At 51.0% G+C, this 27,969-nt stretch overlaps 9 protein-coding genes across 9 annotated transcripts; 4 read left to right on the plus strand and 5 right to left on the minus strand.

The window, feature by feature from the left end:
• Positions 1 to 1,804: 1,804 nt before the first annotated feature.
• On the plus strand, positions 1,805 to 4,576 carry M431DRAFT_496837 (hypothetical protein; the record flags this gene model as incomplete). Its single annotated transcript, XM_024917530.1, has 4 exons — positions 1,805 to 1,850; positions 1,912 to 2,093; positions 2,187 to 3,648; positions 3,723 to 4,576. The coding sequence occupies 4 exons, from the start codon at positions 1,805 to 1,807 to the stop codon at positions 4,574 to 4,576; spliced, it is 2,544 nt and encodes an 847-aa protein (XP_024772189.1).
• A 565-nt stretch (positions 4,577 to 5,141) lies between these two features.
• On the minus strand, positions 5,142 to 8,251 carry M431DRAFT_90066 (hypothetical protein; the record flags this gene model as incomplete). Its single annotated transcript, XM_024924105.1, has 4 exons — positions 5,142 to 7,297; positions 7,358 to 7,586; positions 7,644 to 8,027; positions 8,096 to 8,251. 4 exons carry the CDS (start codon positions 8,249 to 8,251, stop codon positions 5,142 to 5,144), a joined length of 2,925 nt encoding a protein of 974 aa, XP_024772190.1.
• A 930-nt stretch (positions 8,252 to 9,181) lies between these two features.
• Positions 9,182 to 10,341, plus strand: M431DRAFT_509789 (hypothetical protein). The gene has a single exon (XM_024919359.1). It carries the CDS (start codon positions 9,395 to 9,397, stop codon positions 10,046 to 10,048), a length of 654 nt encoding a protein of 217 aa, XP_024772191.1. The 5' UTR covers positions 9,182 to 9,394; the 3' UTR covers positions 10,049 to 10,341.
• A 401-nt stretch (positions 10,342 to 10,742) lies between these two features.
• Positions 10,743 to 13,235, minus strand: M431DRAFT_483664 (hypothetical protein; the record flags this gene model as incomplete). Its single annotated transcript, XM_024916138.1, has 4 exons — positions 10,743 to 10,761; positions 10,816 to 11,339; positions 11,438 to 13,160; positions 13,231 to 13,235. The coding sequence occupies 4 exons, from the start codon at positions 13,233 to 13,235 to the stop codon at positions 10,743 to 10,745; spliced, it is 2,271 nt and encodes a 756-aa protein (XP_024772192.1).
• A 3,715-nt stretch (positions 13,236 to 16,950) lies between these two features.
• On the minus strand, positions 16,951 to 18,505 carry M431DRAFT_509791 (hypothetical protein). The gene is made up of 4 exons (XM_024919360.1): positions 17,966 to 18,505; positions 17,707 to 17,913; positions 17,483 to 17,634; positions 16,951 to 17,430 (listed from the first exon to the last, which is right to left on the minus strand). Exons 1-4 carry the CDS (start codon positions 18,341 to 18,343, stop codon positions 17,196 to 17,198), a joined length of 972 nt encoding a protein of 323 aa, XP_024772193.1. The 5' UTR covers positions 18,344 to 18,505; the 3' UTR covers positions 16,951 to 17,195.
• A 421-nt stretch (positions 18,506 to 18,926) lies between these two features.
• M431DRAFT_90647 (hypothetical protein) lies at positions 18,927 to 20,140 on the plus strand (the record flags this gene model as incomplete). The annotated part of the gene is made up of 2 exons (XM_024924171.1): positions 18,927 to 19,197; positions 19,392 to 20,140. The coding sequence occupies 2 exons, from the start codon at positions 18,927 to 18,929 to the stop codon at positions 20,138 to 20,140; spliced, it is 1,020 nt and encodes a 339-aa protein (XP_024772194.1).
• A 76-nt stretch (positions 20,141 to 20,216) lies between these two features.
• Positions 20,217 to 21,411, minus strand: M431DRAFT_7057 (hypothetical protein; the record flags this gene model as incomplete). Its single annotated transcript, XM_024921808.1, has 6 exons — positions 20,217 to 20,500; positions 20,563 to 20,771; positions 20,848 to 20,991; positions 21,063 to 21,168; positions 21,230 to 21,270; positions 21,332 to 21,411. 6 exons carry the CDS (start codon positions 21,409 to 21,411, stop codon positions 20,217 to 20,219), a joined length of 864 nt encoding a protein of 287 aa, XP_024772195.1.
• Positions 21,412 to 23,824: 2,413 nt separating this feature from the next.
• Positions 23,825 to 26,508, plus strand: M431DRAFT_7058 (hypothetical protein; the record flags this gene model as incomplete). The annotated part of the gene is made up of 3 exons (XM_024921809.1): positions 23,825 to 23,831; positions 24,196 to 25,746; positions 25,811 to 26,508. The coding sequence occupies 3 exons, from the start codon at positions 23,825 to 23,827 to the stop codon at positions 26,506 to 26,508; spliced, it is 2,256 nt and encodes a 751-aa protein (XP_024772196.1).
• A 351-nt stretch (positions 26,509 to 26,859) lies between these two features.
• On the minus strand, positions 26,860 to 27,968 carry M431DRAFT_464528 (hypothetical protein). The gene is made up of 2 exons (XM_024915384.1): positions 27,464 to 27,968; positions 26,860 to 27,408 (listed from the first exon to the last, which is right to left on the minus strand). The coding sequence occupies exons 1-2, from the start codon at positions 27,873 to 27,875 to the stop codon at positions 27,065 to 27,067; spliced, it is 756 nt and encodes a 251-aa protein (XP_024772197.1). The 5' UTR covers positions 27,876 to 27,968; the 3' UTR covers positions 26,860 to 27,064.
• Position 27,969: the final 1 nt, after the last annotated feature.

Genomic DNA, 27,969 nt, shown 5'->3' on the forward strand with positions numbered 1-27,969 from the left:
TTGATATCTGAAGGTCTCAGGCAGGTACTGCTACATCATCCCTCCTCGTGCCTCTTATCACGAACCGCAGACTGGATGATATGACTGGCTCTTGCTTTCCTGCTGTGCAATATTGCATAGAAATCAATCTCCCTGCTGCACATCTTCACAAGCAAATCTACACATCTTCACCGCACGCACCCCGACCCTCTGTTATCAACGATTCGCCCTACGACCAAGTAAGTATGGCCGCGTTTTCCACTGTGCAAAATCTGTCATTGAATGACCCGCTCCCCTAAGAATAGCATCAACTCCAACGGCCTTACGTGGCTGACACTGACAGAAGCTAAAAGAGAGAATGGAAGCACTTGACTTTGGTCGCTAGGAATTTCGACTCCTCCTCGCTGACTTGACACCTTAGTACTACTTAGTGGCAGCTAGCTATATTACGGTCCCAAACAAGAAAAAGCAGCGCATTTCGCCGTCAATTGGGGTTCGTGCAGTGGAATTGATATCAATGAGGCGGTGACCATATTTGACGATACGGTGAAAAAAAGGCAGACGCAGAATATTAATACGGCTGGCCCGTGCCCTGTCCAAGATGCCGAAATGACCAAGAGTCCCTTCATAAGAGCGTAAGCACGTTGCGGAAACCAGGAGCTTCGTACAGAATCTGCAACTGCTGCAGGGAATCATGCAAAGCGCTGTACTCGTACTTTGATAGTACCAAGTACCTGCTTTTTGATATCTGCTCCTGAGTCTTGCAGGCGGGTGCCGCTAACCAGTAACGCCCGGGTACATGCAAGGTAGGTCAGGTCGCCCGTACCCAGCTCGTGAAGACAGAGAGGAGAGAGAACGAGCGTATTGTGGGATTATTACCATCATGACTACACTGCGGCCTATTAATAACGGGACTGCTGGTTGGCCAGCTAGTGAGCGAATGGCCAACCACTACTGGGTAATGCTACTTCTGTTGGCATGTACCTGTACCTGTGCATGTACGAATGGAGTCCAGTCCAGCTTCTGTCAAACTTGAATACAAGCACAGTCAGCGCCAAAAAAGACTTGGGATGCTGTTTGCCTGCTAGCCGCCAGAGGTGATTCGAGGAAAAGAGGTACCTGGAGCAGGAGCAGGCAATAATAGGGGAGCCCGGCCATTGCCCTGCCAATCGCCTAACAGCCCGCCATGTGCATGCATACCTGCGTCTACCTGCGTCTGAGCCTCGTTCTCCTCCCTGCACTAAACCACTAAACCTCAGGCGCTGGCTAGGGGACCTCCGTTGGCACCTCGTACCTGGGCTCTAGCTGTTTCGGCCAAACCGCCTCCATGTGAGCCTCTCACCATCTTTGTGCTTGCATTTAACATCTGCTCACTGCGGAGCACAGCGCACTTCCTCTCCTTATTCTCGAGCCTTCTGCGAAGCTCTTGTCCAGCCTTGGTCTTCTATTTCTCGCTGCTTCTGCTTCTGCTTTCTGCTAATACCATATCTTATCTTTCCTCTTCGCAACTTCGACTCGACGGCCCGATCTTCGTTGCCACCGCTCCAATTCGTGTTACGACCCCCGGCGCGCTGATTTTGTGTCTTCTCCTTTGTCACATTTTTGGCGCCCCTATTTCTTCTTTCTTTTCCTTCTTGCGGGTGTTCCTGGCTGTGTTAGGAGCTCCTCATCGTTGCGATCATCGAGTTGCTGGAAGTCTTTTTTTCAACTCCGTAACTCGCTAGCGAGTGAAGAACCCCCCCTTTCAAAATAGCCCCTCGGCAGCATTACGACGTAGCTATCGCATGCTCCCACGGTTCAACGGTCGAACTCCGAATAGATAACGATGCCTGGATTCGCCGATTCCTTCTGGTCGAACGATTATGCTGCTGGTATTTTGAATCCCAGACCCTGCGCAAGTGCTTGCCGCCGTCATTTTCTAACCGTCGTTAGGACTGGGTGTCCTCTTCAGCAAGCTGCAGCAGGGTGTTGTAGAAGATCGCCAGGTGCTTACCATAGCTCGATTGCGCGCCGAGGCCGAAGAAGCGTATGGACAGCGTCTAAGTGATATTGCGCCGGCCGCAGACAAGTTGACTGGCGGCTTCTCTCGAGATGACGGCGCTACTGTTCGCAAGGTCAGTCAGTCAAGTTGGATCTAAGCTGCGCTGCTGCGGTTTGCATTGGTGTATGGACTAGGCAATGGTTTCGCTAACTCTCGAAATGTGTAGGCCTACGATGGCATGCGAGCAGAGATGCAGGAGGCTTCGCAAAGCCACATCCGAATTGCCCAGAGCATCCGCGACTTAGTCGTCAATCCCTTTTCTCGATGGTGCGACGCTCACGAGACCCGTATCCAGGATTCTCAAGATGTTCTCCAGCTCCGAATCAAGGCGCACGACAAACAAGCTGAGGTGGTCAAAAAGCTGCGGTCAAACTATTTCAACAAGTGCCGACTGGTGGAAGACCTGGAAGAGGAGAACAAGCTTGCTTTCCAGGACCCGGAATCCAGCCCCAAGCAAGCCCAGACAAATGCCCCGCCGATTCCCGAGATCAAGGTTCAACCTCACAAGGAGGAAGAGCCCCAAAATGAGGAGGTCTACGAGATTGGCGACGATGTCTACCAACCCGAGCAGATGAAGAAAATCCTCTCCCAAATGTTGTCGACAATCAAGATGGGAGAAACCAAGGTCCCCATTCTGGGTACATATCTCAACACATCTGCCGGCTCAGATATCGTCGAGTATCTTCAGCGGAGCATGGGAACCACCAGCGTCAGTTACGCTGAGAGAATTGGGCAGGATCTCATCTCCAACGGCATGTTGCGCCTCATTGGAAATGTCGGAAACACGTTTGCCAATTCGTCCAAGATGTTTTACCAGTGGAGACCCAAGGCCTTTCAACTTGCGGGCATCCCCGAGAAGAAGCAGACGCTTGGCCGGACTTTCTCCATGCCTGCTACGGGCTCAGATGGTGGCGACTCATCACCCGTCGTTGGAACCGTGAGCGAGCTGCTGTCCGGCTGGAGTGTGCTCGGCAACTCTAGGCCTGGCGAGACCGCTCCTCAGCGGTTGCAGCGCGAAGCAAAGGAGGCGGATGAGACATACAAGGCCGGTGTCCAGAAGCTTGATGAGCTCCGTTGCGAACTGGAAGAGCTCATCTTCCTGCACCTCAAGTTTCTCGAGCGCTGTGAGCTCGATCGGTTGAAGGCTATCAAGACAGTCATCCTCGACTTCACGGGAACCATTGGCAACGTCATTCCCAGCCTACAGTCGACTGTAGACAAAATGATGCTTTTCCAGGAGACTGTGCAGCCCTCGGGCGATCTCCGATATCTTTTGGAAAACTACCGCACTGGAAGCTTCATTCCAAAGGTTGTAGTCTATGAGAATTACTACAACAAGGTTGACGAGCAGACTTTTGGCGTTGATCTGGAGGCGCGCGCGAGAGCCGATAAGAAACGTGTGCCGATTATCATCACCACTATCCTGACCTATCTCGACAACCACTACCCTGACTTGGAGGGCGATGAAGCGAGACGAGGAGTATGGCTGCTCGATGTGCCCCTGGCCCAGACACACAAGCTTCGTGCAAAGATCAACAACGGCAAGCCAGTTGCTCCCGAGGTTTTCGACGAATTTGACATTCCCACCGTTGCGACCCTTCTCAAGCTTTATCTACTAGAACTTCCTGGTAAGAAACAGCACTGGCCCGCTTCATTTAAAGACCTCTGCGTAAACTAATATTTGTTTTCTCTCCTTTACTAGACTCTCTGGTTTCCTCTCACGTTTACGAAATCGTTCGAACAATCTACACCACCCCGGCCACCGACTCGTCAGAGACCTCTCGAATTGCGGTACTTCAACAGACTCTTTCACAGCTGCGATTGACCAACATTGCGACATTGGACGCTTGCATGAACCACTTTACGCGTCTCATTGATCTTACTTCGGCTGATGAGGAGTACGTTGCGGCCTTGGCCACTTCTTTGGCTCCTTGCGTCCTCCGCCCACGAACAGAAACTTCTCTCACAATGGAAGAGAAGCACGCGAGCCGACTTGTCCGTGACTTGTTTGCGAATAAAGACGCAATCTTCAGCGAGCTCAAGCGCATGTCAACTGCCAGCCACTCCATCGCCGTCCCGGGACGTCCTCGGGCGATTAGTACCGATGAAAGCAACAGGAAAGCTCTGATGGAAGAGAGGAACAAGGCCTTACTCGAGAAGAAGATCCACCACGCCCCGCGAAGCCGCGCCACCAGTCCAGCTCCTGGCCCGCGAGGTCACCGACGAGAGCGAAGCAGCGGCGGCCCTGAGACTCGATTTCCTATCCAGACCAGCCCAACAACCTCGTCAGACCGCCACCGCAGCAGTCTTGGCAGTCTGAACGCCATCAAGCGATCCAGCTTGGAGGTTCCTGCGCCAGATGGCAGCACCAGTCCCCCAGACGCCACGAACGGATCTCCCCTCAAGTCAGAGGTTGAGCCCGAGCCGGGCTTGGAAAAGCGTGACAGCCTGGGTAGGGGAGCCGCAGCCAAGTTTGGTGGCGGCGATCCCGCCACTCCACCAAGGGAGACCAGCCCTCGCGGCGTGACACTGGAGGACAGACCGATGGAGTACTAGTAATCTCCAGCTATGATGACACGTTTTCCCTTCTCGTTTGCATTGTATGGATTACGGACCATGACGAAATGTGTGTGCTTTTGTTTGTTGTAGATTCACCAGAGCAAATGGCGAAACTTGTGTATGGACTGTCTTTCCCTTTGTCGTGAGAGAGAAGGAAAACAAAAAAAGTTTGGTATGAAGGGCTAGATAGATGCGTTGGCTGGAAATCTGGAGTAAAGGGAGGGATTATAGGACAAGGGGGGATTAAGGGGGGGAGGTTGAGATGCCATATATGCGCTACACTATCTTGCTTTTTTGTTTTTTTATTGTTTTGGAAATATCTTTTATTCTAGTATTGCTATCCTGGCATTTTCTTCTCTTCGTCGGTGACAGTGATTTCTTATGGAGGGAAATGAAAAAATGTGATAGATATAGTGATGTCCCCCTTTTGTTCTCTTGACGAAGACTACGCTCGCCTGCTCCTCTATACAAATCATCTCCATATGTACAAACTTGTTTTTACGCGGCAAAAGGGGAGTATTTCCCCTTGTTTCTATTTCCCAGACACACCAAGACGATAGCCTCATACTAAAGATCCTGCCTCTCCCGTTGCCTCGACTTCTTCGACGGGTGCCTTCTTCTTCTTCTTTTTCTTTGGCGCTACTTTCGTAGAAGGACTCCCCGGCGCATCTTCAGTTGCGCCGCCAGGCTCACCACCTTCCGCCGTCTGTGCCGCTACCTTTTTGGTCTTCTTCTTTGGCTTCACCTTCGTAGGTTCGTTCTCATCGTCACCCGCAGTCTTCTTGGCCACCTTCTTCTTCTTCTTCTTTATGACGACGCCTTGTACATCCGCCCCCTGAGCCATCTGAATCCTCTCGTTGGCCCGCTGCATTTCCAGTCGTAACCGCTCCACCTCCTTCATGGCCTGCTGCATCTCCGCCTCCTCCCGCTGCTGCCTTTCATAGTCGAATCCTTCAGAGGCGTTTCCTTCTAGGCTGAAGGACCCAATAGTGCTCGAGTCAACTTGTAGAAGAGAGTGCTGCTTTGATTTCTTAGATTTGGCCTTGGTGAGATTACTAGAACTATTTTCTGAGTCGTATTGTCGCCCAGTGCCGCTGTCACTCCCTTCCAGGGTCTCATCTGCAGCAACAATGACTCTCTGCCGTGGTTGAGGTCGCGGTCGAGAGGGCGCAGCGACTGTACTTCCAATCTTCTCAAGGTCTAGTTGCATGACGGGAATGGAATCGATATCCAAGGCGGGACCATTCTGGTTTTGTAGGATGTTATGAATGGGGGTTGATGTCCTGAGGATATTATCGCTCGGGATGTAAAAGGGGTCATCTTTGTTTTTCTCCATCCTTTCTGCCTTTCGCTTCGCCAGAATGTCTGCATCCAAATAACTCTCCTCGCTGAGTTGTTGATAGGAGCTTGCCATGTCATCATCTGGATCGGCCAGTCTGCTAATGGCAGGAGCCGATGATGAGATGCTTGAAGGGGGCGGTCGTTGGTGATAGTAAACCTCAAACTCATCAGCCTCATCTGACTGAAGGGTAACAATATCAATTTGAGCTAAGAGCCGGCCGAGGCTGCTGTGAATTGGTTCATCTAAATCCAAACCCCCTGGAAGGGGCACATTCTTTTGCGCATGAACAGCAACCGAATTGAGTTCCCAGCCAGTAAACAAGGATGGAATAGCCTGTGTGAGGAGTAATGGCGGCTCTTGGCTATTTTCATCTGTTGATGGAGGTTGTCCTGAAGCCGCTTCTGCCGTCAGCTTGAGCAGCTCTATGAACTCTACCGCCCGCTCTTGCACTTCAAGATTCGGGTGAAGGGCAAGCGGCTCTAACACATCTAATATGCGTGCAAGGAGGAGTGATATCCTCGATTTTCGTTCCGAGGTCCACGATTCAACTTCGCTACCGGCGATTGATGAGAAGACTTTGGCAGTAGCATGGAGGGCTACCGCAACGATCTCTGGTTTCCCGATTCTCGGAATGGCCTGGAGGAGCCCGTTGAGACTATCGTCTGGCAGGGCTAGCTGTATAGAGTATTCACCAATGATCCATATGGACGACTTTAGAGCCCCTGAACTGAGCGGATGTCCAACCGGATTATCACTGAGCAACTGGTCGAGAATAACGTCCGCTGCCCTAACCGCAGTTGCCCTCATTGCTCTGACCTTGACAGCAACATTGCGCAGCTCGTCTCCTACTTTTTCGGAAACGTCAACCTGCTGGCGGGTCGGGAGTAAGGCGCCTGTATCGGCATCGAACGTTCGGGGGACAGGAGCCATTCGAACAAGCTGTGTCAGTACATCAATGTACCAATCAAAGTCCAATACACTCGAATAGTTGTCCTTGGAACACATGAACAAGATTCTTTCAATGATGTCTATTCGGTAGTCATCAGGAATGAGGAGAGCTTGAGTGTCTCGGACAGTTGGCGCTGTAATAGCAGTTTGCGATTCATCGTCTGATTCTGTTTCGGGAGTGTTGGATGAGCTTCCTGGAGGACGACGATCCTTGGACGGCGAAGAAGATTTGAGCTGCTTCATCAGGCGGCTCACTATGGGGACCAAGTTATCGCTGGTAACCATGCCCTTTACAAGATTAAGGGCTTGGACGCGGATGGTAATATCTGTACTATCGATACATTCCAGAATGACATCCTCCTGCTGAGAAACAAGATGTGGGTGTGTAAGAACAATCTTGTTAAAGGCCAACAAGGCAACATATTTTACTGAATGGATAGGTTAGCCACTTCAAGTAGTTCATCAAAAATTTACATCATGGTACTCACGATTTGCATCGCCATTAATCATTATCATTCCTCGCAGCTTATTGACACAAAGGGTTGCAATTTCATCAGCTCCCGCGATGTCCTCGGCGCTGTCTAGAATGCCACCTTGTATGATGCCATTGATACACTCGTACAGCAATGACATGGCAGGAGTGGTTCGGATAATATTAGTAAGAGGAGGCAACAGTTTTTTGACAAGACGAGGCTCAAGCGGTGTTAATGTCGCAAACTGAACCATGATGTTAGCCTAAACAGAAGTAGAGCCTGAGGGATAGGAGAGACAGACGAGCTTGATGAGTTTGATGGCCATCCAGTTGTTACCACTGTCCACCAACAGTTCGAAGAGTCGTGGCGCCAGAGGCAGAAAGTCATGGGGTCGCCGCGAACCAAGCTCACAGACAACGTTGACAATGGCTGCCGTTACGCTCGGGTCTTCGTTGGGATCCATCAGGCGATCTTTGATCTTTGGCCAGGCAGCACGCAAAGCCTCAGGGTATACGAGCGCCAGGCGATATAGTGTGACGAGGGTCTTTTTGCGTATGTTTGCATGGCTATGGTTCAAGCGTGGTAGCAAGTCGGCGAGGGTCGAGAGAGCCAAGGACGGAGTAATGACATGGGGGAGAGTGGCAATCGGAAGGGATATAACTGTTGGAGTGGTGGCAGCCAAGTCCTAATGATGGAAGAATCAGCATCGAGCAGTCCCTGAGAGGAGCAATGGAAAGTGATCTCATGAAATACCTTTTTTAGGAGATTGGTAGCTAGCATGAGAACTTCAGTGTCATGCCGGAAGCTCTGCACAGCGCCTAGGTATCCCACGCGCTTCTGGTGGTACTTGGGCGACGACATGACCTCGAGGACATGGAAGGAGGCCCATGACATGTCGTGGCCGACCATTTCAAGGTAGATGAGCTTTAGAAGAGCCGTTGCCTTGAGGTCTAGATGAAGGCACAATCAAAATCAGAATCAGAATCGCGTTAGAAGAGAGAAAGAGAGGGAAAGAGGGAACCAACCCATGTCCTGGCTGCGAACCTCGGCGCGGCACTCCTTGAGCGTCTTCTGGATGTATTCCTTCTCATTGCCCTTGTGGTTGCGCAGACCTCGAATGAGGTCGTATAGAGATTTTTCGAACCTGTGATTCCCACCATCAGCGCCATAACTCGTATCTAACGTATGACATAGCTATTCGGGTTGACCCTACATGTTGACGAACTGCTGCCCCACGCGGGGCCGGTGCAGCAGCGGGTGAAGTCTGCGAGATCTATCGAGAAGCGAGGCGTAGCTCGTCAGGGGATGATGAAGGCTTGCAGCAGCCGGTTCATCCTGCTATCACGTCAATCGAGGGTCGTTGGCGCTGAGCTGGGAGAGCTTCGAATAGCTTCAAAGGTCGTTTGGTGGTGTTTGGCTTAGGTGACCGACTACCTAAGCAGGTACTCGTAACGTCGTCCAAGCTTGATGACGGAATTACCGCCGAAACTTCGGAAGCTGAAAGTGCGGCGAAACCCCGGTCAGATTATAGACAAAATAAACCAGTCAGTAAGAGTTACATCTATGAAGTCAAATGATGTTTGATCATAGATAATGAACTATAAAAAGACTTGAAGAGTTAGGTAATTAAGTAATTATGGAGACATATAATGTATTCTATGAGAGATATCAAGGATTGATAGCTGCTCTACCCAGAATATTGTCCGAGGAAGTAGAGGTCTTGTTCATTACAGTCCCGCTTATTTTGTCCGTCACTACCTCTGTGACGCCCTCTGCAGTTATTGGCGCAGGATTTCGCAAGAGAACCCTTTTGGCCATCATAAAGCTTGCAACTCATACCTTTCGTCTCCGTTTTATATCTCTCTGTCTCTCTTTCTTTTGCCTGCATAACGTCGTCAATTGGTATCAATCGCCATGTAATTGGCCTTTATCTAATCCTAATTCCAACCGTTTCTACAAACCAATCCTCAAAAGGCGCAAACCACCCTCGGTCTCGGTCTCAGTCTCAGTCGCAATCGCAATCGCAATCGCACCACGAACCGCACACAAGCCATGGCCGCCCGAACAGCATCTCAACGACTTCTCCTTCCTAGGCCATCTATCCCTCTCCTTCGCCCCTCAAGGATATCTTCCAGCTCTCAATTCTTCTCTTCTCCCTCCCGCCGCGCCTTCATCTCCCTCCCCGGAACATCCCCCCAAACCCTCCTCGCCACCCGAACTCTCCCCTACCGTCACGAGCCTCTCTACGAGCTCATCGCAGACGTCGACTCCTACTCCGCCTTTGTCCCCTACTGCTCGCACTCCCAAGTCACAAAGTGGTCCTCGCCAGACGATTCCGGCCGCCGCTGGCCCGCCCTCGCCGACTTGCACGTGGGCTGGGGCGGCTTCGATGAGGTCTTCACAAGCCGCTTGCTCTGTGTTCCCGGCGTCTCGGTCGAGGCGCGCAGCGGCGGCTCTGCTGGAGGTGGCCTTGCGCAGGATGCCTCTTCCGTATTCAAGACTCTCGAGACCCTCTGGTACTTGACACCAGTCGCTCGCCAGTCTGCGGCGCCTTCGACCGAGGTTCGGCTCACCATCAAGTTTGAATTCGTCAACCCGCTCTATGCTGCTGTTAGCGCTGCTGTCTCCGACAAGATCGCTGCGCTAATGATTGACGCCTTTGAGAAGCGGGTGCACCACAAGTTGGGGGCTCAACAGCGCCTGTAGCATAACTCTGGCTGGAGAGCTGTAGAGGCCTATCCATGAATGACGATAAAAGATAAAAATGAGGGAAGATAAGAGTTCACTGGGAAACAGAAACAAGAGTAGACGTTAGACGGTTATTTTGATAGATAGATCTCCTAGACTTGCGACAACTAATCATCCCTGCTTGCGTAGCTCAGCAGCTTTCCGTTGCGGGCACAAAGACAAAATTCACAAAACGCACAAATACATCATAACTTCATCAGACGTAGCCATCCACCTTGTCTAACCCCCACCAATTGCTCCCTAATATCCAAATGCCATCCTCCATATACGCCATACATCCTCGCCTCTCATGTCGACCCGCCGGGTATAAGACAAAGGTAGGGCCCATCATGCCTGGAACTCAGCGCAACGCACTCGTCCCTCTCATACAGGCCCATGTCGCATACTCCAGTATAAACTCCACCGGATGTGAATATAACGAACCGCTGTTAAAACGGCGAGCCCTAGACCACCACCACGGACAGCGAAACAGGAGGGGAATCTTTCGCTCAAAAGGATCATAAACATGGGAATCGGATGGCGAAACACACAGACAAAAAAAGAACGAGAAAATAGGAGAAGAAACAAATCAAATCGCTCGGATATAGGGCGTAAACGTAACCAAATCGTTTCTTTTGAATGAAAAGTCATGCAACAACGTATGAGAGCGACATTATTTCCTGCTTGATGACCTATGTCTGGCGTTAGTAACACTATTATTCTCCTTTTAACAGACGGCAACTTACTTCTTTTTCACAGGCTTTCCAGAAAGGAAGTTAAGCATGCTGGTGTTTTGCTTGCTACTGCTACCGCCACCACTCTTCTTCTTGGGCGGCGCAGCATTGACAATCTTGATACCGGGGGGCACAACTGGCGGTCCCCGAGGCGGAGGAGGAATACCTCCTCCTCCTGGCCCATGCATTCCTCCTCCCAGTCCTCCTCCCAGTCCTCCTCCGTGCCAACCAGGAGGCGGAGGAGGAATATTAATGCCACCGGGTCTTGGTCGGTTGAGCGGTGGCATTCCCGGGGGCAGATGGTCCTTATTTGGCATCGGTGGCATCCCAGGGGGGAGTTTTGGGCCTACCGGTGGCGCCTTGTCGAGTGGCCACATGGTCATGGTAATGGCCCAATCCGGCTCAACCACCTTCTCCCAAACAGAGGGAAGGATGATGTCGCCATTAGGACCGATCAGGTCATAGTGGCCCTCTTGGACATGTGGCCCTAGGACATCCACCTGTAGGAAGGCCTGCTTTATCAACTCCTCCATTCCCTATTGTTAATAATGTTAGCGGATCATGCCCAAAGAAGTATCAAACAAGTGTGAGCAAGCAAACAAGAAGGGATGCCATATCAGCAGCCGTAACGTACCTGCCAGGTATTGCACAAGTGAAAGGGGAAGCTAAACTTCCGGCCAACGGCGTCTTTGAACTTGATAGGAGCCAACTCTGCCTTTTTGGCAGCCTCGTCTGCTTTTCTAGTCGCTTCTTCAATGGTGGCCCTAGTCTCATCTTGGATCCTCTTCTTCAGTTCCTCAGCCTCGGCCTTTGCAGCGGCGGCAGCTTCAGCAGCTTTTTGTGCCGCCTCTCTTTCTGCTTCGAGCCGGGCCCGGTGTTCAGCCTCGGCCTTGAGTTTGGCTTCTTCATGGATCAATCTGATTCTCTCGGCCTCTTCAGCCTCCTTCTTTGCCGCTGCGGCCTTGGCGTCGGCCTCGGCCTTGAGAGCCGCCTCAACACGAGCTCTGGCCGCTTCCTCAATCCGGGCAGCTTCTTCGGCAGCTCTCTTTGCCGCAGCCGCTTTGGCCTCGGCCTCGGCCTTCATGGCGGCTTCAAGCCGAAGGCGAGTTTGCTCTTCAATTCGAGCTGCTTCTTCGGCGGCCTTCTTCTCAGCAGCCGCCTTGGCAGCGCTTTCTGCCCTGATGGCAGCCTCTAGACGGAGACGAGCTGCCTCCTCGGCCCGAGCGCGGTCTTCGTCTTCTCTCCTTCTCCGCTCTTCGGCTGCCTTGATTTCTGCTTGAAATTTGAGTCTCGCAGTTTCCTCTGCCCGGGCCATAGCTTCGGCATGCTGTCGCCTTCTATCCTCTTCTGCCTTCCTCTCGGCCTCGATTCTTTCGCGAGCTATGCGATCAGCTTCCAATCGGGCTCGCTCAATCTCTTTTTTGGCCTCCTCCTGCTGCAGTCTCATTTCCTCCATCTTCCTCGCCAGGGCATCCTCGGCATCCTTGCGGATTTTCTCCTCCAGCTCACGCTGCTTTGCTGCCTCCTTAGCCCTCTCTTGTTCGGCCTTGAATTCAGCAAGCTCCCTTTGCAGACGCTCTTTTTCAGGATCGGGCGGCGGGGGCGGAGCTGGAGTGGGTTCTTTCGGGGCCGGAGGAGTAGCGGGGGCGGGAGCTTCAGTTGGCGGTGGCTGCGGTGGCTGCGGCAAGTGGTATTGCTGCATATGAGGTGGCAAGTTGTTGTAGTGGGCCCCAGGCGGTCCGTTATAGTAGGGATTTGGAGGCGGAGCGCCATAAGGCATCATGCCATACATGTCCCTCTGGTCCCCTCCATAGTAGCTGCCAGCGTTGGAGCTGTTAGAGAAGGGATTGGCGCCATAGTTGCCGTAGGGCGTCATTTGATTTCCACCATTGTAGCCCATGTACGGGCCTACATGGTTCTGCTGCTGAGGGGGATAAGACGGATGTCCACGGCCGTAGTAGCCGTTGCGCCCAGCTGGGTGCTGCTGATGCTGGCCATGGCCATAGTGGCCATAGTGGCCGTATTCTTCGGACGGATCCACGCTGGGCGGTGCGGCGGCAACGGGTGCATAAGACTGCACCTGCTGATGGTAGGAGGCGTCTTGTCTAGCCGCTGGGCGTTGGCGCCTCGGGGCGGCTTGTTCCGAGGGGCGGGTGCGTAGCTGTGGCCTGCCGCCGTGGTTTGTGGAGGCAGAATCAGAAGGTTGAACGTCGTCGTCGTAGTCGTCGTAGTCCGAATATTCGTCCTGAGAGTCTTCGTCACTCTCGTAGGATGGTGGGCTGCGGCGCCTGTAGCCAGCGGTCCTCTCGTAAGAGGTAGACCGAGGCTGCTGTCGTCGGTCGTCGTATCTATAGGCACTGACGGAAGATGAGAGTTAGTAAGGTTGGTCGCAGGCGTGGCAAAGCAAACATCAGGCACTGTACTAACCACATAACAGGCGAGCTTGTGGCAGTATTGCCCTCTTCTACTCACCACGGGCCGCACAAGATCGCCCGACGATGGGACGAGCGTTTGTGTCTAAAATACCTGGGGAGTGGTGGTGGGGGACGAAGGTTGGGTTGCCTTTAGGGCGGGCGGCAACGGGGAAAAATTGGCAACGAGCCCAAGCCGATTCAGTCAGTCAGCAGCCCGAAAATACAATGGCAGAGTCGACAGCAAAGTGCAGTTCTGGCGAGCACCTGCAGATCCGTAGCGGGTGGCAGTGGGAAGAGAAGGGAATAAGAGGGAAAGGGAGAAATTAGAAAGTGAGAGGAGCGAGAGCGAAGAGAGAGCTCAAGCGAATCAAGGGCTGGTCGCGGAATGACTAGCAACAGTCGCTAATGCGACAGCAGAAAAGTACTCTTGCTTGCGAGGGATGGTAGAGCGGACCAGTGTGTACATGTGCCGGGCAACCAGCCAGAGGACAAGCCGAATCTAGCAGGGCGATACAAGATGGCAAAGATATTTTAGTGCTCCCTCGTGTCTCAAACCGCTAGAGAGAGAAAACAAAGACGACGGACAAGACGCTCGGCTTGCGGGAGGGGGTTCCGAGGCCTTATGAAGCTGCCAAAGTAGGACACAGAATAAAGAGTCGAGCGGTACCACAAGGCGTGCGTCAGATGCAAATGACAGCTCAGGCAAAACAACGGCCAGCCTCGACGGGGCTGCGGGCGATCGGCGGTGAGGGGATGCTGAGATCTTGGTTGGAGAAAAAAAAAAAGCTGGAAAAAAAAAACCAAGGTGAGGTGAGGACAAGTCGAGAGTGTGTGTGATTGTGTGCTTTTGCTTGCTTGCAGGTGCAGGTGCAGGCAAGGTGCAGGTATCGACAGGTGCTAATGCGCAAGGCCAAAGCGGCTGTGCCACCCATGCGAGTACGTGGAGTGTACGGGGAAGATACTTTTGGTGAAACCATCAATTGGACATTGGATTGGGCAGCGTAGATGCAAGGCCGGGTAGCATCAGTGTACTCCCACGTACAGCAACAAGGTGTGGCGCTGCCAGCCGCCGATTCTTCTAACAGCAGGGAGTCGCTGTCGCTGTATTAGTGGAGAGACTTTTGCAGATGAACAACGCACACTGCGGACGAGCGAGTGACGGCTCAGAATCAATCAAATACTTTTTTGTTTTGTTTTTATTTGTTTTGTTGTTTCTGGCGGATCGAGGCTCAACCCCTGGTGGCTAATGGCAGAGACTCACTGCGGCATATGGACAAGGGGGGAAACAAGGTGAGTTGAGTCTGGAGCTAGAGAGGAGGATGCTGTACTAAGCTCACTGCACGGATCAAATAGGAAAGGCTGGCATAATGTTGGTGAGACCGCCGTTCCGTGTTTGAGTGGTTTTTCTCTTCTTTTGATCTTGGTTGAGCCGATGGCGAACTTGGTTGTTATTTAAACAAAAGCCCGCTCAACCCAACTCTTCTAATATCGTTTCTCTCCACAGATTTCGTGTTGAAGAAACTCCCTGCAAATGGTGGCAGTAGGGCTATGGATGGATTCATGTTGTTTCAATTACCCAACTCGGAAACCACCAGGTACCTGCCTAGTACCTAGCAATCGGTAATAGCAGGCAGTGAGAAAAAGTACCTCCCCTGTACTCGACTCGGGCAGCCATATCGGGAAGCGCAAAAGAATCACAGCAAATCATCAACCCCAAGCCAGTCGGGTCTCAGAGAAGACCAATGCCCAAAGCAGGGCGGTGCGGAACTGCCCATTTTTCCCATTATTATTATTACTATGATTTATTCTTTTGCAGCGTGTGATGTGATATGTGAGGATGCGTCGTGTAACTGGTCTGCTGTGCGCCTATGGGCTGGCTGACTGACTCTTGCCTGCGTGCGTATGACTTGTTTCTTTTCTTCTTCTTCTCGTCGTACAGGGACGAGCTTGACATTGACAGACTTGTTCAGCCACGCAGCTTGTCAGGTTACCCGCGACAGCCGATGACTTGTACATTTACCAGGTTGACCGCCCCGCTGACGATATACTCTCTCTCTCATCATGCTTTGGTGATGACGGCAACAGGAACAGTCTCACCGACAGGTGAATGCAGGCCTTCTGGATATTCTCAGTTCTCAACTGCCTTTCCTTTCTCGTTGCAGATACTTACCTGCAGGTGTCGGTACTGCTTCTCCATAGCTACAGCAGGTGATAACAGACAGAGAGCCGACGGTGCGGTCAGCTAGCTCCAAGGCCAACTTTATCGAGCTGATTGGCCCTCTTCTGCATTGGTCTTGTATATGGTACGAGGACGTTTCCATATCGACGTACATGGGCGACCAACCACCGTATTGGAGCATATTACCTATCGATTAAATCCTTTCGCCTGAGTCGCTTGGAGGCCGATGCTGATCCCTGAGCAATGTAACATGATACGTGTTCCTGGCGGTGGCGGAATCGTGTCTACGATACGATATATGACAATAGAACGGCCCAGGCGCGCATTCTCTCGTTCTACAGTATATACACTGAGAAGTTGCGAGATATCAGCAAGAAAACTCTAAGCTCGGTTGATGAAAACTATTTATTCTGGGCCTCTCTATAACATTTATTGTCGTTATGTGTACCACTCGTCATGAAGCTCACGAATTATACATAAACGGTTATTCATTATAATCCATTTCACCGGACCATTATCAGCAAGAGCTCAAAAACAGAGTAGCTTGACACCTGTTGGCATCTTCCAAGCGACGACCTCAACATCAGCATCAGCCTCAGCTCATACCCACAGTTGGTAGCCTATGTCGTTGCCCCATTCATTTTGATCCCGCGAAACCCTTGTCCTCTCCAGATGTGGGTTTCTGCCATGGCCTCAATCCGGAGTCACAGGGATTCGAATTTCTTCATTGCGGAGCCCAAAATAACCTGCATTGGCGCCCAACCAGCTCCATTGACTCATGCCTTGGACAGCGCTGCACGGGTGCATGAACCTGACAGGCAGCAAGAGGCAGCCTAGAAAATCATGGATGGACATCGTGGCAAAGAGAAGGTGCCGAAAAATCTTTCAATGCCCTTCGATTCGAGGGTCCGCTCACAGCCTCATTCATTGTGCTCTGATTTGAACCTTACCATTACCCACTTACACGTAAGTTAGGTACATGACATTCACAACCACCGCAAACCATCTGCAACCCAGCATGGAGCTTCTTTAGCCTCCGGTGCTGCATCGGTGAGGCTACATATATTCCCTTGACATGTGCGCTGTCCGCTTTTCTCCTTATTTCTTTTTGCCGATATGCACCATACATGTACAGTACATGCATGCTTCCGTATGAGGTTTCCCAGCTCCCGAAATCAGATGAGGCGGCAGTGTCGCGGCAGTGTCGCGGCCGAGCTCGAGCCACTCGCAGGCCGACACGGGATTGCTTGGTCTGCGTAATGTGTAACGCACAATGCTGTGCGACAAGCAGTACAAGGTCGCGTAGGTCAGATATCTTGATCTGTATCGTCCCACCCGGATAGTACGGAGTACATACAGACAGAGTATATGAACGGTACATGTATGTATTCACATGATTCAATGCTGGGTGCTTGTGTCTTGGCACTGCTATTTAGTAGGACCATGGCCGTTATTCACCAAGTCACTACACACCCAAGCGAGGCAGTCATCTTGCATATTATTATGCATTTATTTCATATTTGCCATAGATCATCCATCATATCCATTATTGCAGCACTTCTGAATGGCTCGATAGCACCTCCACGTGTCGGGTATCCTCATCCCACCTTTCCGACGACAAGGCGCCCACCAACCTGTTTTTAAACAGATCACGTATTTGGCCTCTGGCGGTGATCTCTCCATCTGAAGACAGATAGAGCACGCCTGCCGGTCTCCAATTGTACCACTTAAGCCTGAACAACCGATATACAGATAGTCGCCGACTTGAAGAGCGTGATTAGCTTCCTCACTTGATGTCTTCATCGCACAACTTTTTGTGAAGATTCCGAAAGATAAGTACGGGCGGCAGCCACTTCTCCAGCATCGTATCCCTGCCAAAGAGGATCTTTTGCATCGTATTTGCGCACGATATCGCCCAGTTTCTTGGTCGCAGCCTGATTGAGCTTTTCGATGGTCGATGTTTCCGGCAGGGTGAACTCATCAGACTCTGATTTCTTCCCCTTTGAGTTTGCATCGAGGAGCTTATCGGTGACCTGTTTCAAGCGTTAGCAGCCCAACTTTACAGACAGTCTTTAGACCTCCTACCCGTTTCAGTCCGTAGTAACCTCGTAAGTAATCATCGGAGAGCTCAATGCTTCGGCAAAAGCGTTTTAAGCTCTCTGCCAGATAGTTCTGAGGGTTACCCTCATTCCCAGACTCTGCAGCCATCAAAAGGACTTCGCCCAAGCGGGCATGGAGCTACAACAAGAAAATAGGTATCAGCAATGGCTCCTTTAGATAGCATACTTCTTCCCAAAAAGTAAAGCTTACATTCCATGCATTCGGCGCTATGATGAGTGCCTCCTCCTGGGCATAGATGGCTTGCGCGTAGAGACCTTGAGATAGATACAAGTCTGCCAGCTCCATCCAGGCCTCTGCATCGGTGGATGAGAAATCCAGGAACTGTACCAGAGCTTCAATCGACTCGGAGGTTTTACCCATCGCACGTAGTAGCGCAATCCTTCTTTTTGAGATTGGCTGTTCACGGTTAGTCTTGACATCTATTGTGTTGAAGCTTTGCAATGCTCACCACATTGGTGTTGTCCTTGGCCAAGATTTCTTCGTACTCCTTCAACACCTTTTCAAGCTCGCTATCGTCTGTTGCTTCGGCCTCCTTCACTAAACCCTGAAGTGCTGTAACGCGCTCATCGCTAGCTCCGAACCGGACCACCAATCTTTCGAGACATTGGTGTGCCGTTGTGTTATCACCGGTTCTTAGGCAGGCCAGCAGAAGATTCTCGTATATTGTCCACGTGTTGGAGCTCTCGGGCGGAGAGAATAATGAAAAGAATGGCGATGCAGAGTATGATGCAGGGTTTTTGCGTAGAAATTCAGGAGCTTGTTGCGCTACCTGTAGAGCTTCCGCGTGGGAGAGAGTGGCATGAGGTCGAAGTAGTAGCGACGGCATTGTGAAGGTATTAGGAGCGATGTGGTGACGAGATATGAGAACAATTGACGGTTGAGGTTTTGATGCTCTTTAAACAAGCTGCGTAGAAGAGCCAATACCGGCAGACGGTTGGTGATGGAGCTTCTTGCGTCTCTCAAGAGCTGAACGGTTACCAAGCCCGCAAGTTATTAACAGATGTTCGCCATGATGCTATCGCACTGCTATTAAGGTATGCTCCACTTTTACCACCTCCCCACCTGCTCTCAGACAAGCTCAACCGGAAGACGGGAATTTCCGACACCGACGAGATCAGCCAATCATCTAACACTTTCTGAACCCCACCTTGCCCACCTTGCAACTTATTTTAGCACTCAGCAAATGGTTTTTTTTTTTTTCCTTCTTTTTTTCTCTTCTCTCCAGTCCATTCTCTTTTTTCTTTTCTTGAGAAACGTCGCTTTGTAGGGGTGAATCTTGCTGCTGGCAGCGAGAAGGACAATCGCGAGTCTCCTTTTGAAGAACTCTATGCGTTGTCGGATCCGCGGCGATGATCGACCCCGAAGCGGGCAGTGCAGCTGCCACTGCCACTGCCTCTGGGCTGGAGGATATGGCCACACTCAAGGCGGCGGCTGAGGCTGTTGAGGCTGTTGAAGCTGCTGAGGCTCAGAGCGATAAACCATCCCACCGGTCGCATGATCCGGCCAAGAACCTGAAGCGAAGCGATCCATTCCAGTTCGGTAGCCGCTATCTGGAGGCCGGAGACGACGTCTTCGAGTTCAATGCCTGGGACCACGTTGAGACTGACGATGCGTACAAACTGTATGCTGAGGGCCAGTTAGAAAAGCAGCGTCAGTCTCCAGTCTCCGATTTTGATAAGAGTAAGTCATTGCTCCTCTTTTCCTTCTCCTCAGTTCGGTATCGTGATGATACACAATCCTAATGCATAGTTCATCTGAATATTCTGATGAAAACTTACCTTCACTTCTTTCGCTCCCATCTGATATACCAAATCTATTATTTATTCTTGTCTACTTCATCTTTTACATAACATGTCGCTAACATGTGTGTTCAGCCAGATTTAATTCCAACCCGGCCATGTGGTGGAACAAATTCTACAAAAACAATACCGCGAATTTCTTCAAGGACCGCAAGTGGCTACAACAAGAGTTTCCCATCTTGGCTGAAGTGACCAAGGAGGATGCTGGACCGCAACTCATACTTGAGATTGGCGCAGGTGCGGGTAATACCGCTTTCCCAGTCCTGGCCAATAATAAGAACCCACTCTTGAAGATCCATGCCTGCGACTTTTCTAAGCAAGCCGTAGAAGTTATGCGCAAAAGCGAATCCTATGATCCCAAGCACATCCAAGCTGATGTCTGGGACGTTGCTGGAGAGACCCTCCCACCCGACCTCGAAGAGGGTACTGTAGATCTGGCCATTATGATTTTCGTATTTTCCGCATTGTCTCCCCGCGAATGGGCACAGGCAGTACGGAATGTTTATAGAGTTTTGAAGCCTGGAGGTTTGGTCTGCTTCCGAGATTATGGAAGAGGGGATCTTGCTCAAGTCCGCTTTCGAAAGGGGCGTTACCTGGAAGAAAACTTTTACATCCGCGGAGACGGTACACGCGTGTACTTTTTTGACCAAGATGAACTTGCAAGCATCTGGTCTGGACCGGACGCTGAGGAAAACTCCGAAGAGCCCGGCGTCCCACGATTTACGATTGAGAAACTCGGCGTTGACCGGAGACTGCTCGTGAATAGAGCTGAGAAGATTAAGATGTACCGCTGCTGGCTGCAGGGGCGCTTTAGAAAGAAATAGACCGTTTGATATTGCGCAACGATGATTGCTTGCCTGCTTGCTCCCCCCCAGTGCACCACATAGCGTCGCTTTTTCTTTAGTAGAGCAGCGTCTCCCGGATCTTAGTCCGCTGCTGCTGGTCAAAGCCAATGGAATCTAGATAATTGTCCAAGCCTCCATAGTTGTCATTGATGCGGCTTTCAATGGACGAGATCATGTCCTTTGCAGTGCTAGCCCACTCATCTGTCAAGCCTATCTCATGAATCTCTACCAGCATCTGAGGTCGGCTGGGCATGAGCTCAGCGTCAGTGAGAAAGTAGTCGTGCTCGATGGCCGCTCTGGGAATCCCCAGTATCATCAATACCAAAGCGCATATAAGCCCTGCGACGTGTTGATTAAATATTCGGCCTTGTAAACAGAGGAATGAAGAGAGCTCATCTTACCTGTGCGATCTTTTCCCTGGGTACAATGAATGATGCATGGCAAGGTCTGGCGAGAAGTGTACAACGAGAGGGCTTGATGTATCTCCGAGCCACAGTGATCAAGCGTGTCGAGACCGAGACGGACGAGGCCACGGGGCAGCATGACTTGAGTGCTGAGAACCCTGACTGCGTCTATGCGGTATCCCGCAATGAAGAAGAAAATGACCTTGCTTCAGCAGTGGGTTAGGTTCAGGTCTGTGTCTAAGAATACTATTCTGAGATCCCAGCAGGGCCCATCAGACTTACAAAAAATCCCACCATGATAGAAGACTTAATAAATGTCTCTCGAAGGATCTGCCATTGATCTTGATGCCGTAGTATTGCACACCTGGGATCTCGCTCGCTTCGCCAGAGCGTCGGTGTTTTCTGATTTGTTTAAGAATTTCGGTTCTAGTTGAGGTTTTAGCAGTTGAGCATAATGTGAGAATGTGCTTTTCATTCTTCGCATTAGAGAAACCCACTTTGTGCGTAAATCAACAATAGTCTTTATCTCGAGCTCATTCCTGAGTAGGTCCTTGTCTGCAGCCGTGGCGTCGTCTGGTGAAAGATGGAGGGGCGAGTAAGTGGCTGGAGAATCTTTATATTTTCATGGGATGAGGGAAATTGTCTTGGTTGTCAACAATCGTACCTAGCCTTCCTGATCGATAGAAAAGGTTCTCTCGGACGCGTCTGCTCGACTGTCAGACAATTGGTAAAAGAGAGGATCAATAGGTGATGCGAGGGGCTTCACCTCTCTCTGAGAAACTGGTTGACGGTTTTGCCAACGTCTCTGAAATTGGGAACCTTCTGGAGCTGGTGGTCTTGTTCCATGGCCGATTTAGTAAGGCGTGGGTTTCTTGGTGATTCAATTTGATATCAGTATGGAGGTTTGTTGTGCTACCATCGTATTCAAGAGAGACAAAGGAGAGGATTTTCTGTTTGTTGGCCGCGGTGTCAGCGACGCTAACATGTCGGACGGCCTACCCTGTAAAGCTGGCATGTTTCACGGGGCGCGGCAACCAAGTCTAAATAAGCTGCCTGCTTCTTAGTATTTGGTGGTTTATTAGTGCTGTATGAAGTGAATTCAATTCAATCATTTATTTGTGTTGGTAGAAACCCAATTGGCGTCGTGGTGCCGGTGGGTATTCGCCGCAACGTGCATCGCTGACATACGTGAACCAGCAAACCCTAATTCCAGTATATCCAACTGAAAGAATAAGTCTAGATGAATTCCACCAACGGCATGTCAAAAGTTCCAGACCAGTTCCATATTAAGAGTCTGTTCTCCTTTACGAAGAAAGAAAGCTTCGTGTCATTACCTCAAACTGAAGTGCCTCTTGAGGCTATTCGTCAACTGGATAAAATACGAGCTATTAACTCCCTGAAGGGATCCATGAATACCCGTTACGGAAATCAAGGCTTGGAGAGGCTGAAAAAGCGCTGCGCCATCAAATGCAGCGCAATTGATTATGACTGACACTTCAAATTGCTTGTAACACATGGATTCAAGGTTACGTCATTGTTACCCAGCCCCACTGGTATTCAGGTCGGAGACAAAGATGCAATGGGCTGTTAATCTGGTGATTGGCGAATGTTTGGAAGGGCGAATGCTGAGGCAATATGCCCAGACAAGAAATGCTAAGCATACTTGCTTGCTGGGGAATTCGAAACTCATGATACTTTGCCACGGCGAGAACAAAGATGGAGGGTTGGCATTGACATCCGTGTTAAGGTTGAGCAAGCCCTCCGCCGCATGCACAAGATAGCCTCTTCTCCTGGTCAAGATTCGTCAGACGCTCGCTTGATAAGATCCATAACATCATTGGTAGCATCCTGGGAGCTCATTACACGTGCAAGAGTTAGTATCCTTCACCTTGTCCGCCAGCTAAGGTACCTACCCGTCCCAGCTTGTTCCACAACGGGGGCGATCGACATGAGCCGCTGGCAGGGGGGGAGGAGAGGACAGAGCCTGATTTAGACAAGTTGACAGTACATGCTTTTGACACAGCTGTCGACAGGAAAATTAGCTGCTGTCTCAACCTGAAGCTGCGGACTAGCCGGCCGCCAAAGAAATAGAAAATACCTTGGTCGCCTGAAAAGAGCTGCAATAGCGTCATGCACCAACACCTAGCTCGGGCATCATGACGTCACAACTTGGGGGAGGCGTTTCTTGATGGCTTTTGGGCGTGTCTGCGTTACGAGAAGCTTATGTGAAGCATGCATGTCAAAGGGCGACGAAAAAAAGTTGCCTTTGAACTGAAGCAAAAGAGGTAGGTTGGGAGAAGTGATGAAGCTGCAAAGAAATTGTTACCTAAGGCAGTCGAGTACGAGGAACAAGGTACATGTAGGTATCTTTCTGCTGCAGATCAGCGGGAAAGAGCTAATTGAGTAAGGAGCGCGCAAAGCAGAGTTGACTGTACCTGGTTAGCAGCTCTCCATCTGTCTTTACCGACGTGTATTCGGTACTTCTATGATGTAGGATGTAGGCAGTGACAGCAGGAACCACATCAGATTCGCTTTAGTGCCTGCCACTTGCCGGCCGTTCCAACTTTGTCTTCCAATTCCTTGTTATCTGGCGATTTACTATTAAGCCATGCCATTCCGCCCATTTTAACACTGACGCTTGGCATTGACACTGACACTTGACGTTGACGTTTAGCATTTAACATTGGCATCGACGCTATTAATCGAGATATTCTTCATTCGTTCATTCAACCATCATCACCATTCCTTTGCCATCCCTCCGATCCTCATCCTTGCGTCCAGTCTCCACAATCCTCCGTGTGCTGCAAGACCCTACCCAATACCTACATCCGCCAACCCGCCAATCCAATCCGCCTTGCGAAACGACACGAGAAAACGACCAAGCTTTGCCGGACTGCCTGATCCGAGACACCAGACCAGACGCCCATAAGGAACCAAACGGGCAAGCAGACAGGTGATGAGCATCGAGCCCCCAGAGCTGCTATAGCTGGCTTAGCTCCCCAAGACGATCAGCTAGACTCGGCAGCTTCTTCCACTGACAGCCGTCGTTGATATTGGCAATTACGTCGTATCGCGCCCGCGAGTGCAGCGTCACTTGACCAGCACTGCAACATCCTTTTTTTGGACTGGCGGCGCCTCACTAACCGCCTTTTCTCGTCGTCCTCGTATCTGATCTGGAGTCACCCCACCCGGATGATGCAAACAGCTGCAGAAGCTGGGGAAGCGCGGCCATCCGTGGCAAAGTCGCCTTCGCGGCACCATGAGCCGTCATCCCATAATAGTCCATGTATGTTAAACAGTGGAAGAGAAGGGGAAGAAGAAGAAAACAAAAGAAGAAAAAACAAAAAAACACTCCTCCGTTTCCCCTCGTTTTCCCGTCTTTCGTTTTGCTGCTGAAGCGATCCGTTCCTTTTCTTTTTGTTTTAGCATCAAAGATCTTCCTATCCTCGTTGGCGAGTTTTGTCTTTGACTTCTGCCTGATTTCTTTTTACTCATCGTAAGACTGCTCTCGTGTTTGGCTGCTGTTCCGTAGCTAAGCGGCACCTTTGATTTACTGCTACTCTTTGCCATTCGCCGTCATTTTGTCATCGGATCTGTTCCCAGCTCCCCTTGCTTACTTTACCATCACAGTGTCGAACGCCGGCAGGCTCAAATACGCCGATCCTCGCAGTCTTCCAAGCTTCCCGTCTACCGGTCTGAGCTCGGGTGGCGCAGCTGCCAGCGCAGCTGCATCTCTTGGTTGGTTTAGCCACAAGCCGGTAGAGACGTGGACGCCAGATAAAGTGTCATCAGCGTCGGCCGCTGCAGTTCTCGCCAAAGACTACAAGATATCGCCGTTGTGGGAGCCCACCATGGATGGAACGGGTACCAAAGCAGCAGTGCTGGCTGTAGGCTCTGCTAGCACCGCATACAGACAGTCAAGCGTCAAGAAAACTCCACGCGATTCCTGGGGCAGTTCTGCTGCCACGCAGGCCTTCAATACTAACACGAACCGACCACCTGACCCAGAGCCGGTGACCCTGACAACGTCTCACGGAAGCTCTGCCGCGACTCAAGCTTTCCATGCGAATCGAGTCCAGTCTGCCAAAGTGGCCGCCAAATCACCACCCGCCTCTCCAAAGGAGAAGTCTTTGGTGGCTGCCAAGGGAGCCATGTTGCCCTCAAAGCAAGGTACGCCGCGCTCCAGGCTACGGTCATTCTCTAGCCCGCAGGAGTCACCGTATGCGGACGCAACAAGGGCGTCCGTGAGTGCTTTGAATGGGGCGTCCATAGCCCACCGAGCTGCCATGAACAGGCCGCCACCGGTGGAGGATACTGGCGCAATTCCAGTCACCACCATGACCCGCAACATGTTTACCTCACACCCGCCCGTCCAGCCCGAAATAGATGAACAGACGAATAATGAAAGGATCCACCAGTCGGCAGTCGAAATGGCAAAGAAGATGTACCGTCAGCAGCAAATTCGACAGGAGGGTTCTCAAGATAGTCAAGATGCAGGTGAGACATCAACGAATCGCTACGTCGATTTACAAGATGCTGCATACAGGCAAGCCCAAGAACGTCTCGCCAAGCTTCAAGATGAGCATGAGAAGAATCGACGGTATCACGAGTACTACGGCGCAGACAAGCCTCTACGTCGCCGGTTTACTATTGTCAACAAGCTGCGTCGTCGGTCTGCCAGTGACAGTGACATGGAGGACCGCGCTCGATCCGACATGATACGCCAACAAATGACCATGTTCTCATCAAGACTTGATCAAGTGGACGAAGAAAAACGAGAGAGAGACAGAGAGGCCCTCTTGACTGCTGCACGACGGAACGTCAAAGCAAGCCTCCAGGGAATGGACGAAAAAGTCTACTTTGAGACCGGAAAGGTCAATCCGACAATCTTGGGTGACTGGCAGACTAGAGCTCAGCAAGCTGCCCAGCTTCGACACGACACAAGGACAGAAGGTGACGATAGAGTGGACATTGGAGGTGGAGTATTTATGGGCGCCGACGAGATCGATGCCATCGCCGCCAGGAGAGTACGACCCGTGCTGGACGACATCCACGAAAAGGCGGAAGCAGAACGGGAGCGTCTAGCCTCGGCTCGAATGGAAGCAGAAGCAAACAAAGCTGAGGCCGAGAGAGAAAAAGCCCGGGAGCGTGAGCTTAAAGACCTTCAGAAGAAGGCTAGAGGTATATGTCAACTCATCCCACTCTCTTACATGTCATAAGGCTAATTCTGATCGTGTTTCAACAGACGAGGACAAGGTGCAAGAAAAGAATAGAAAGCAGCAGGAAAAGCAGGAGGAAAAGCAAAAGAAGGAGGAGGAGAAACTCGCCAAAGCAGAACAAAAGAAGCTGGCTAAAGAGGAAAAGCGCAAGTCTAAGGTCGAGGCGACTTCCGGCGCTCACAGCCAAGACATCCGCCGGGAAGAGAATGAAGAACAAGAAGCAGAGACGCAGAGCAGGCGGGGATCCAGCGTCCCCGAGCCCACGACCCCCCCTCCGCAGAGTGCGGCTGTGGATAACGTTGAGGGTTCACAAAAGAAGTCACCTGAAGGAGCAACCTCACCCACGGCACGAGTCAAAGGTTGGATCAAGAATCGATTTTCGCGAGGCAAGTCTGTGAGCGAGCCTGGCGAAAAGAAGAAGAGTTTCGTCGGCGGCGCTGCGCTGAGGGACTCGGGCCCGGGTGGAAGCACCGGCAGCTTGGGAAACCGCTCCTCCAGCATGCGTGATGTTACGCTTACTGGGAGGGGCGGTGAAGAGATTACCGAGAGCCACCCTCAGCCTCCCAACAGAGACTCGCGCGGTGTGAGCCCAGTCAGCTCTGGCAGCGGAAGGAGTAGTGAGTTTGAGAGTTTCGAAACACCAAGGGCTATCATGGATCAACCGCCGTGGCAAGGAAATAGCCCCATGCGTGACTCTCGGTTCAGAGAAATGATGGATCATTGAGATGGCTCTGCTCTTTCGGAAAGTTGAATGTTGCGATATAGCAAGGGCTGTTAATGTGCTCGAGGTATACCATGACGGCGCTGATGATTTTTTTTTCTGGGCTTCAACCGCCGCGTCGCTTCCACGTCTTATACCACTACTTACCATTTATTCTCTTAATTTTTTAATCGTAATCGTTGTGTGCGCAACGGGCTATTCAATAGGTGGTGAGGCATCATGTCTTGGGGCGTTTTAGAGGATCAAATCTATGCTTGCCGTAGAGTCTCATGTGGGTTATTTTTCTTCTCTGAGTGAAAATAGGAATACTTCTTTCATTAATAAAAATAGTCATATGTTTTAAAAACTATGCATTATTCGTTCTGATAATTTATACCCAACCCGTTAACCTGAACATCCACGCAAAGCCTGATAACGCCTCATTGAATGCCTCTCTGATTCTTTTCGTTCCCATGTCTTCTTACATACTCTTACATTCGTTATAAGATAAAAGAAAAAAGTACTTCGCTGCTTGATCATACACCTAAAAACACCAGAAACCGCTGTTCCCGCACATCATTCATTGGAAGTTGTATCGGTTGTTGTTTCGACCGTAGTCGTTGCGGTAAGAGCCCGTATGGCCACTGTTGCCGTCTTGGCTTTCTGCTAATTCCATCTCGTGCTCAAGAGCCTTGCTAAATCGTGAGGCGGGAGCTTTTGTGTGGACGGCGGGCAAGAGATCGATGACAAAAGAAAGGATGTAGAATGTAAAGATAAATGCGATGATCCATTCGAAGACGGCGGCGACGTTTTGGTTGTCGCTCCAGTTTGTAGAGACGAAGATGATGGCGAGAATGAACTCAACGATGACGAAGGTGAGTTTCACCCAGAAGGAGATGCGGAGGATGCGGTGCTGGCGGTTGTCTGTTTGAGAGTATTAGAGATTGTCCTAGGAGCATTCTTGTATAGTTGTACTTACATAGGCCTAGCTGTTGGTATTCCCAGCAAATGAAGATGGCGGAAATAATGTATCCAGCAATGAAGAGGAAGAGGAAGATGTCGTGTAATTTGTGATGGTGGTGCGTGTCGAAAATGGACAAGAGGATCAAGCCACACATGCCGACAATGGCGAAAATTATGCTGATTATGGAGAGAACCTTCTCCTTGACAGTCGTGTTGGGGACCAGTCGTCCATTGTGACGCAGTAGGCGCTCGGCAGCAAACGACAGGTTAAGGAAGACGGTTGTGACGGCCGATCCCGCGATGAAGAGCGGCTTGAGCTTGCTGGCGCCAATGTCGGAGATGAAGGCTATGTTGTCGTCCGAGTCCATGTACGAGTAATGTTCGCTATTGGTGTCGACGACCCAGTAGAGGAGGAGGCCCAGGAGCATACCAAGCCAGACGAGGGCGGAGAAGACTGGAAGGATCTAAAGACGTTGGTTAGGAATTGTGGTTATTGTGAGGGCTTTACGTTTTGGAGGAGTT

The sequence above is a fragment of the Trichoderma harzianum genome, assembly GCF_003025095.1.
Source record: "Trichoderma harzianum CBS 226.95 unplaced genomic scaffold M431scaffold_9, whole genome shotgun sequence".
Classification (NCBI taxonomy): Eukaryota; Fungi; Ascomycota; class Sordariomycetes; order Hypocreales; family Hypocreaceae; genus Trichoderma; species Trichoderma harzianum.

Coding starts and splice junctions, on each gene's coding strand:
- M431DRAFT_509791 (XM_024919360.1), bottom strand. CDS start 18,343: ATGCCGTCGCTACTACTTCGACCTCATGCCACTCTCTCCCACGCGGAA. Junction 17,914..17,965: donor CCAAGGACAACACCAATGTG/GTGAGCATTGCA, acceptor AACCGTGAACAG/CCAATCTCAAAAAGAAGGAT. Junction 17,431..17,482: donor GGTTACTACGGACTGAAACG/GGTAGGAGGTCT, acceptor ACGCTTGAAACA/GGTCACCGATAAGCTCCTCG.
- M431DRAFT_509789 (XM_024919359.1), top strand. CDS start 9,395: ATGGCCGCCCGAACAGCATCTCAACGACTTCTCCTTCCTAGGCCATCT.
- M431DRAFT_464528 (XM_024915384.1), bottom strand. CDS start 27,875: ATGCTCCTGGGCCTCCTCCTCTACTGGGTCGTCGACACCAATAGCGAA. Junction 27,409..27,463: donor ATACCAACAGCTAGGCCTAT/GTAAGTACAACT, acceptor ACTCTCAAACAG/ACAACCGCCAGCACCGCATC.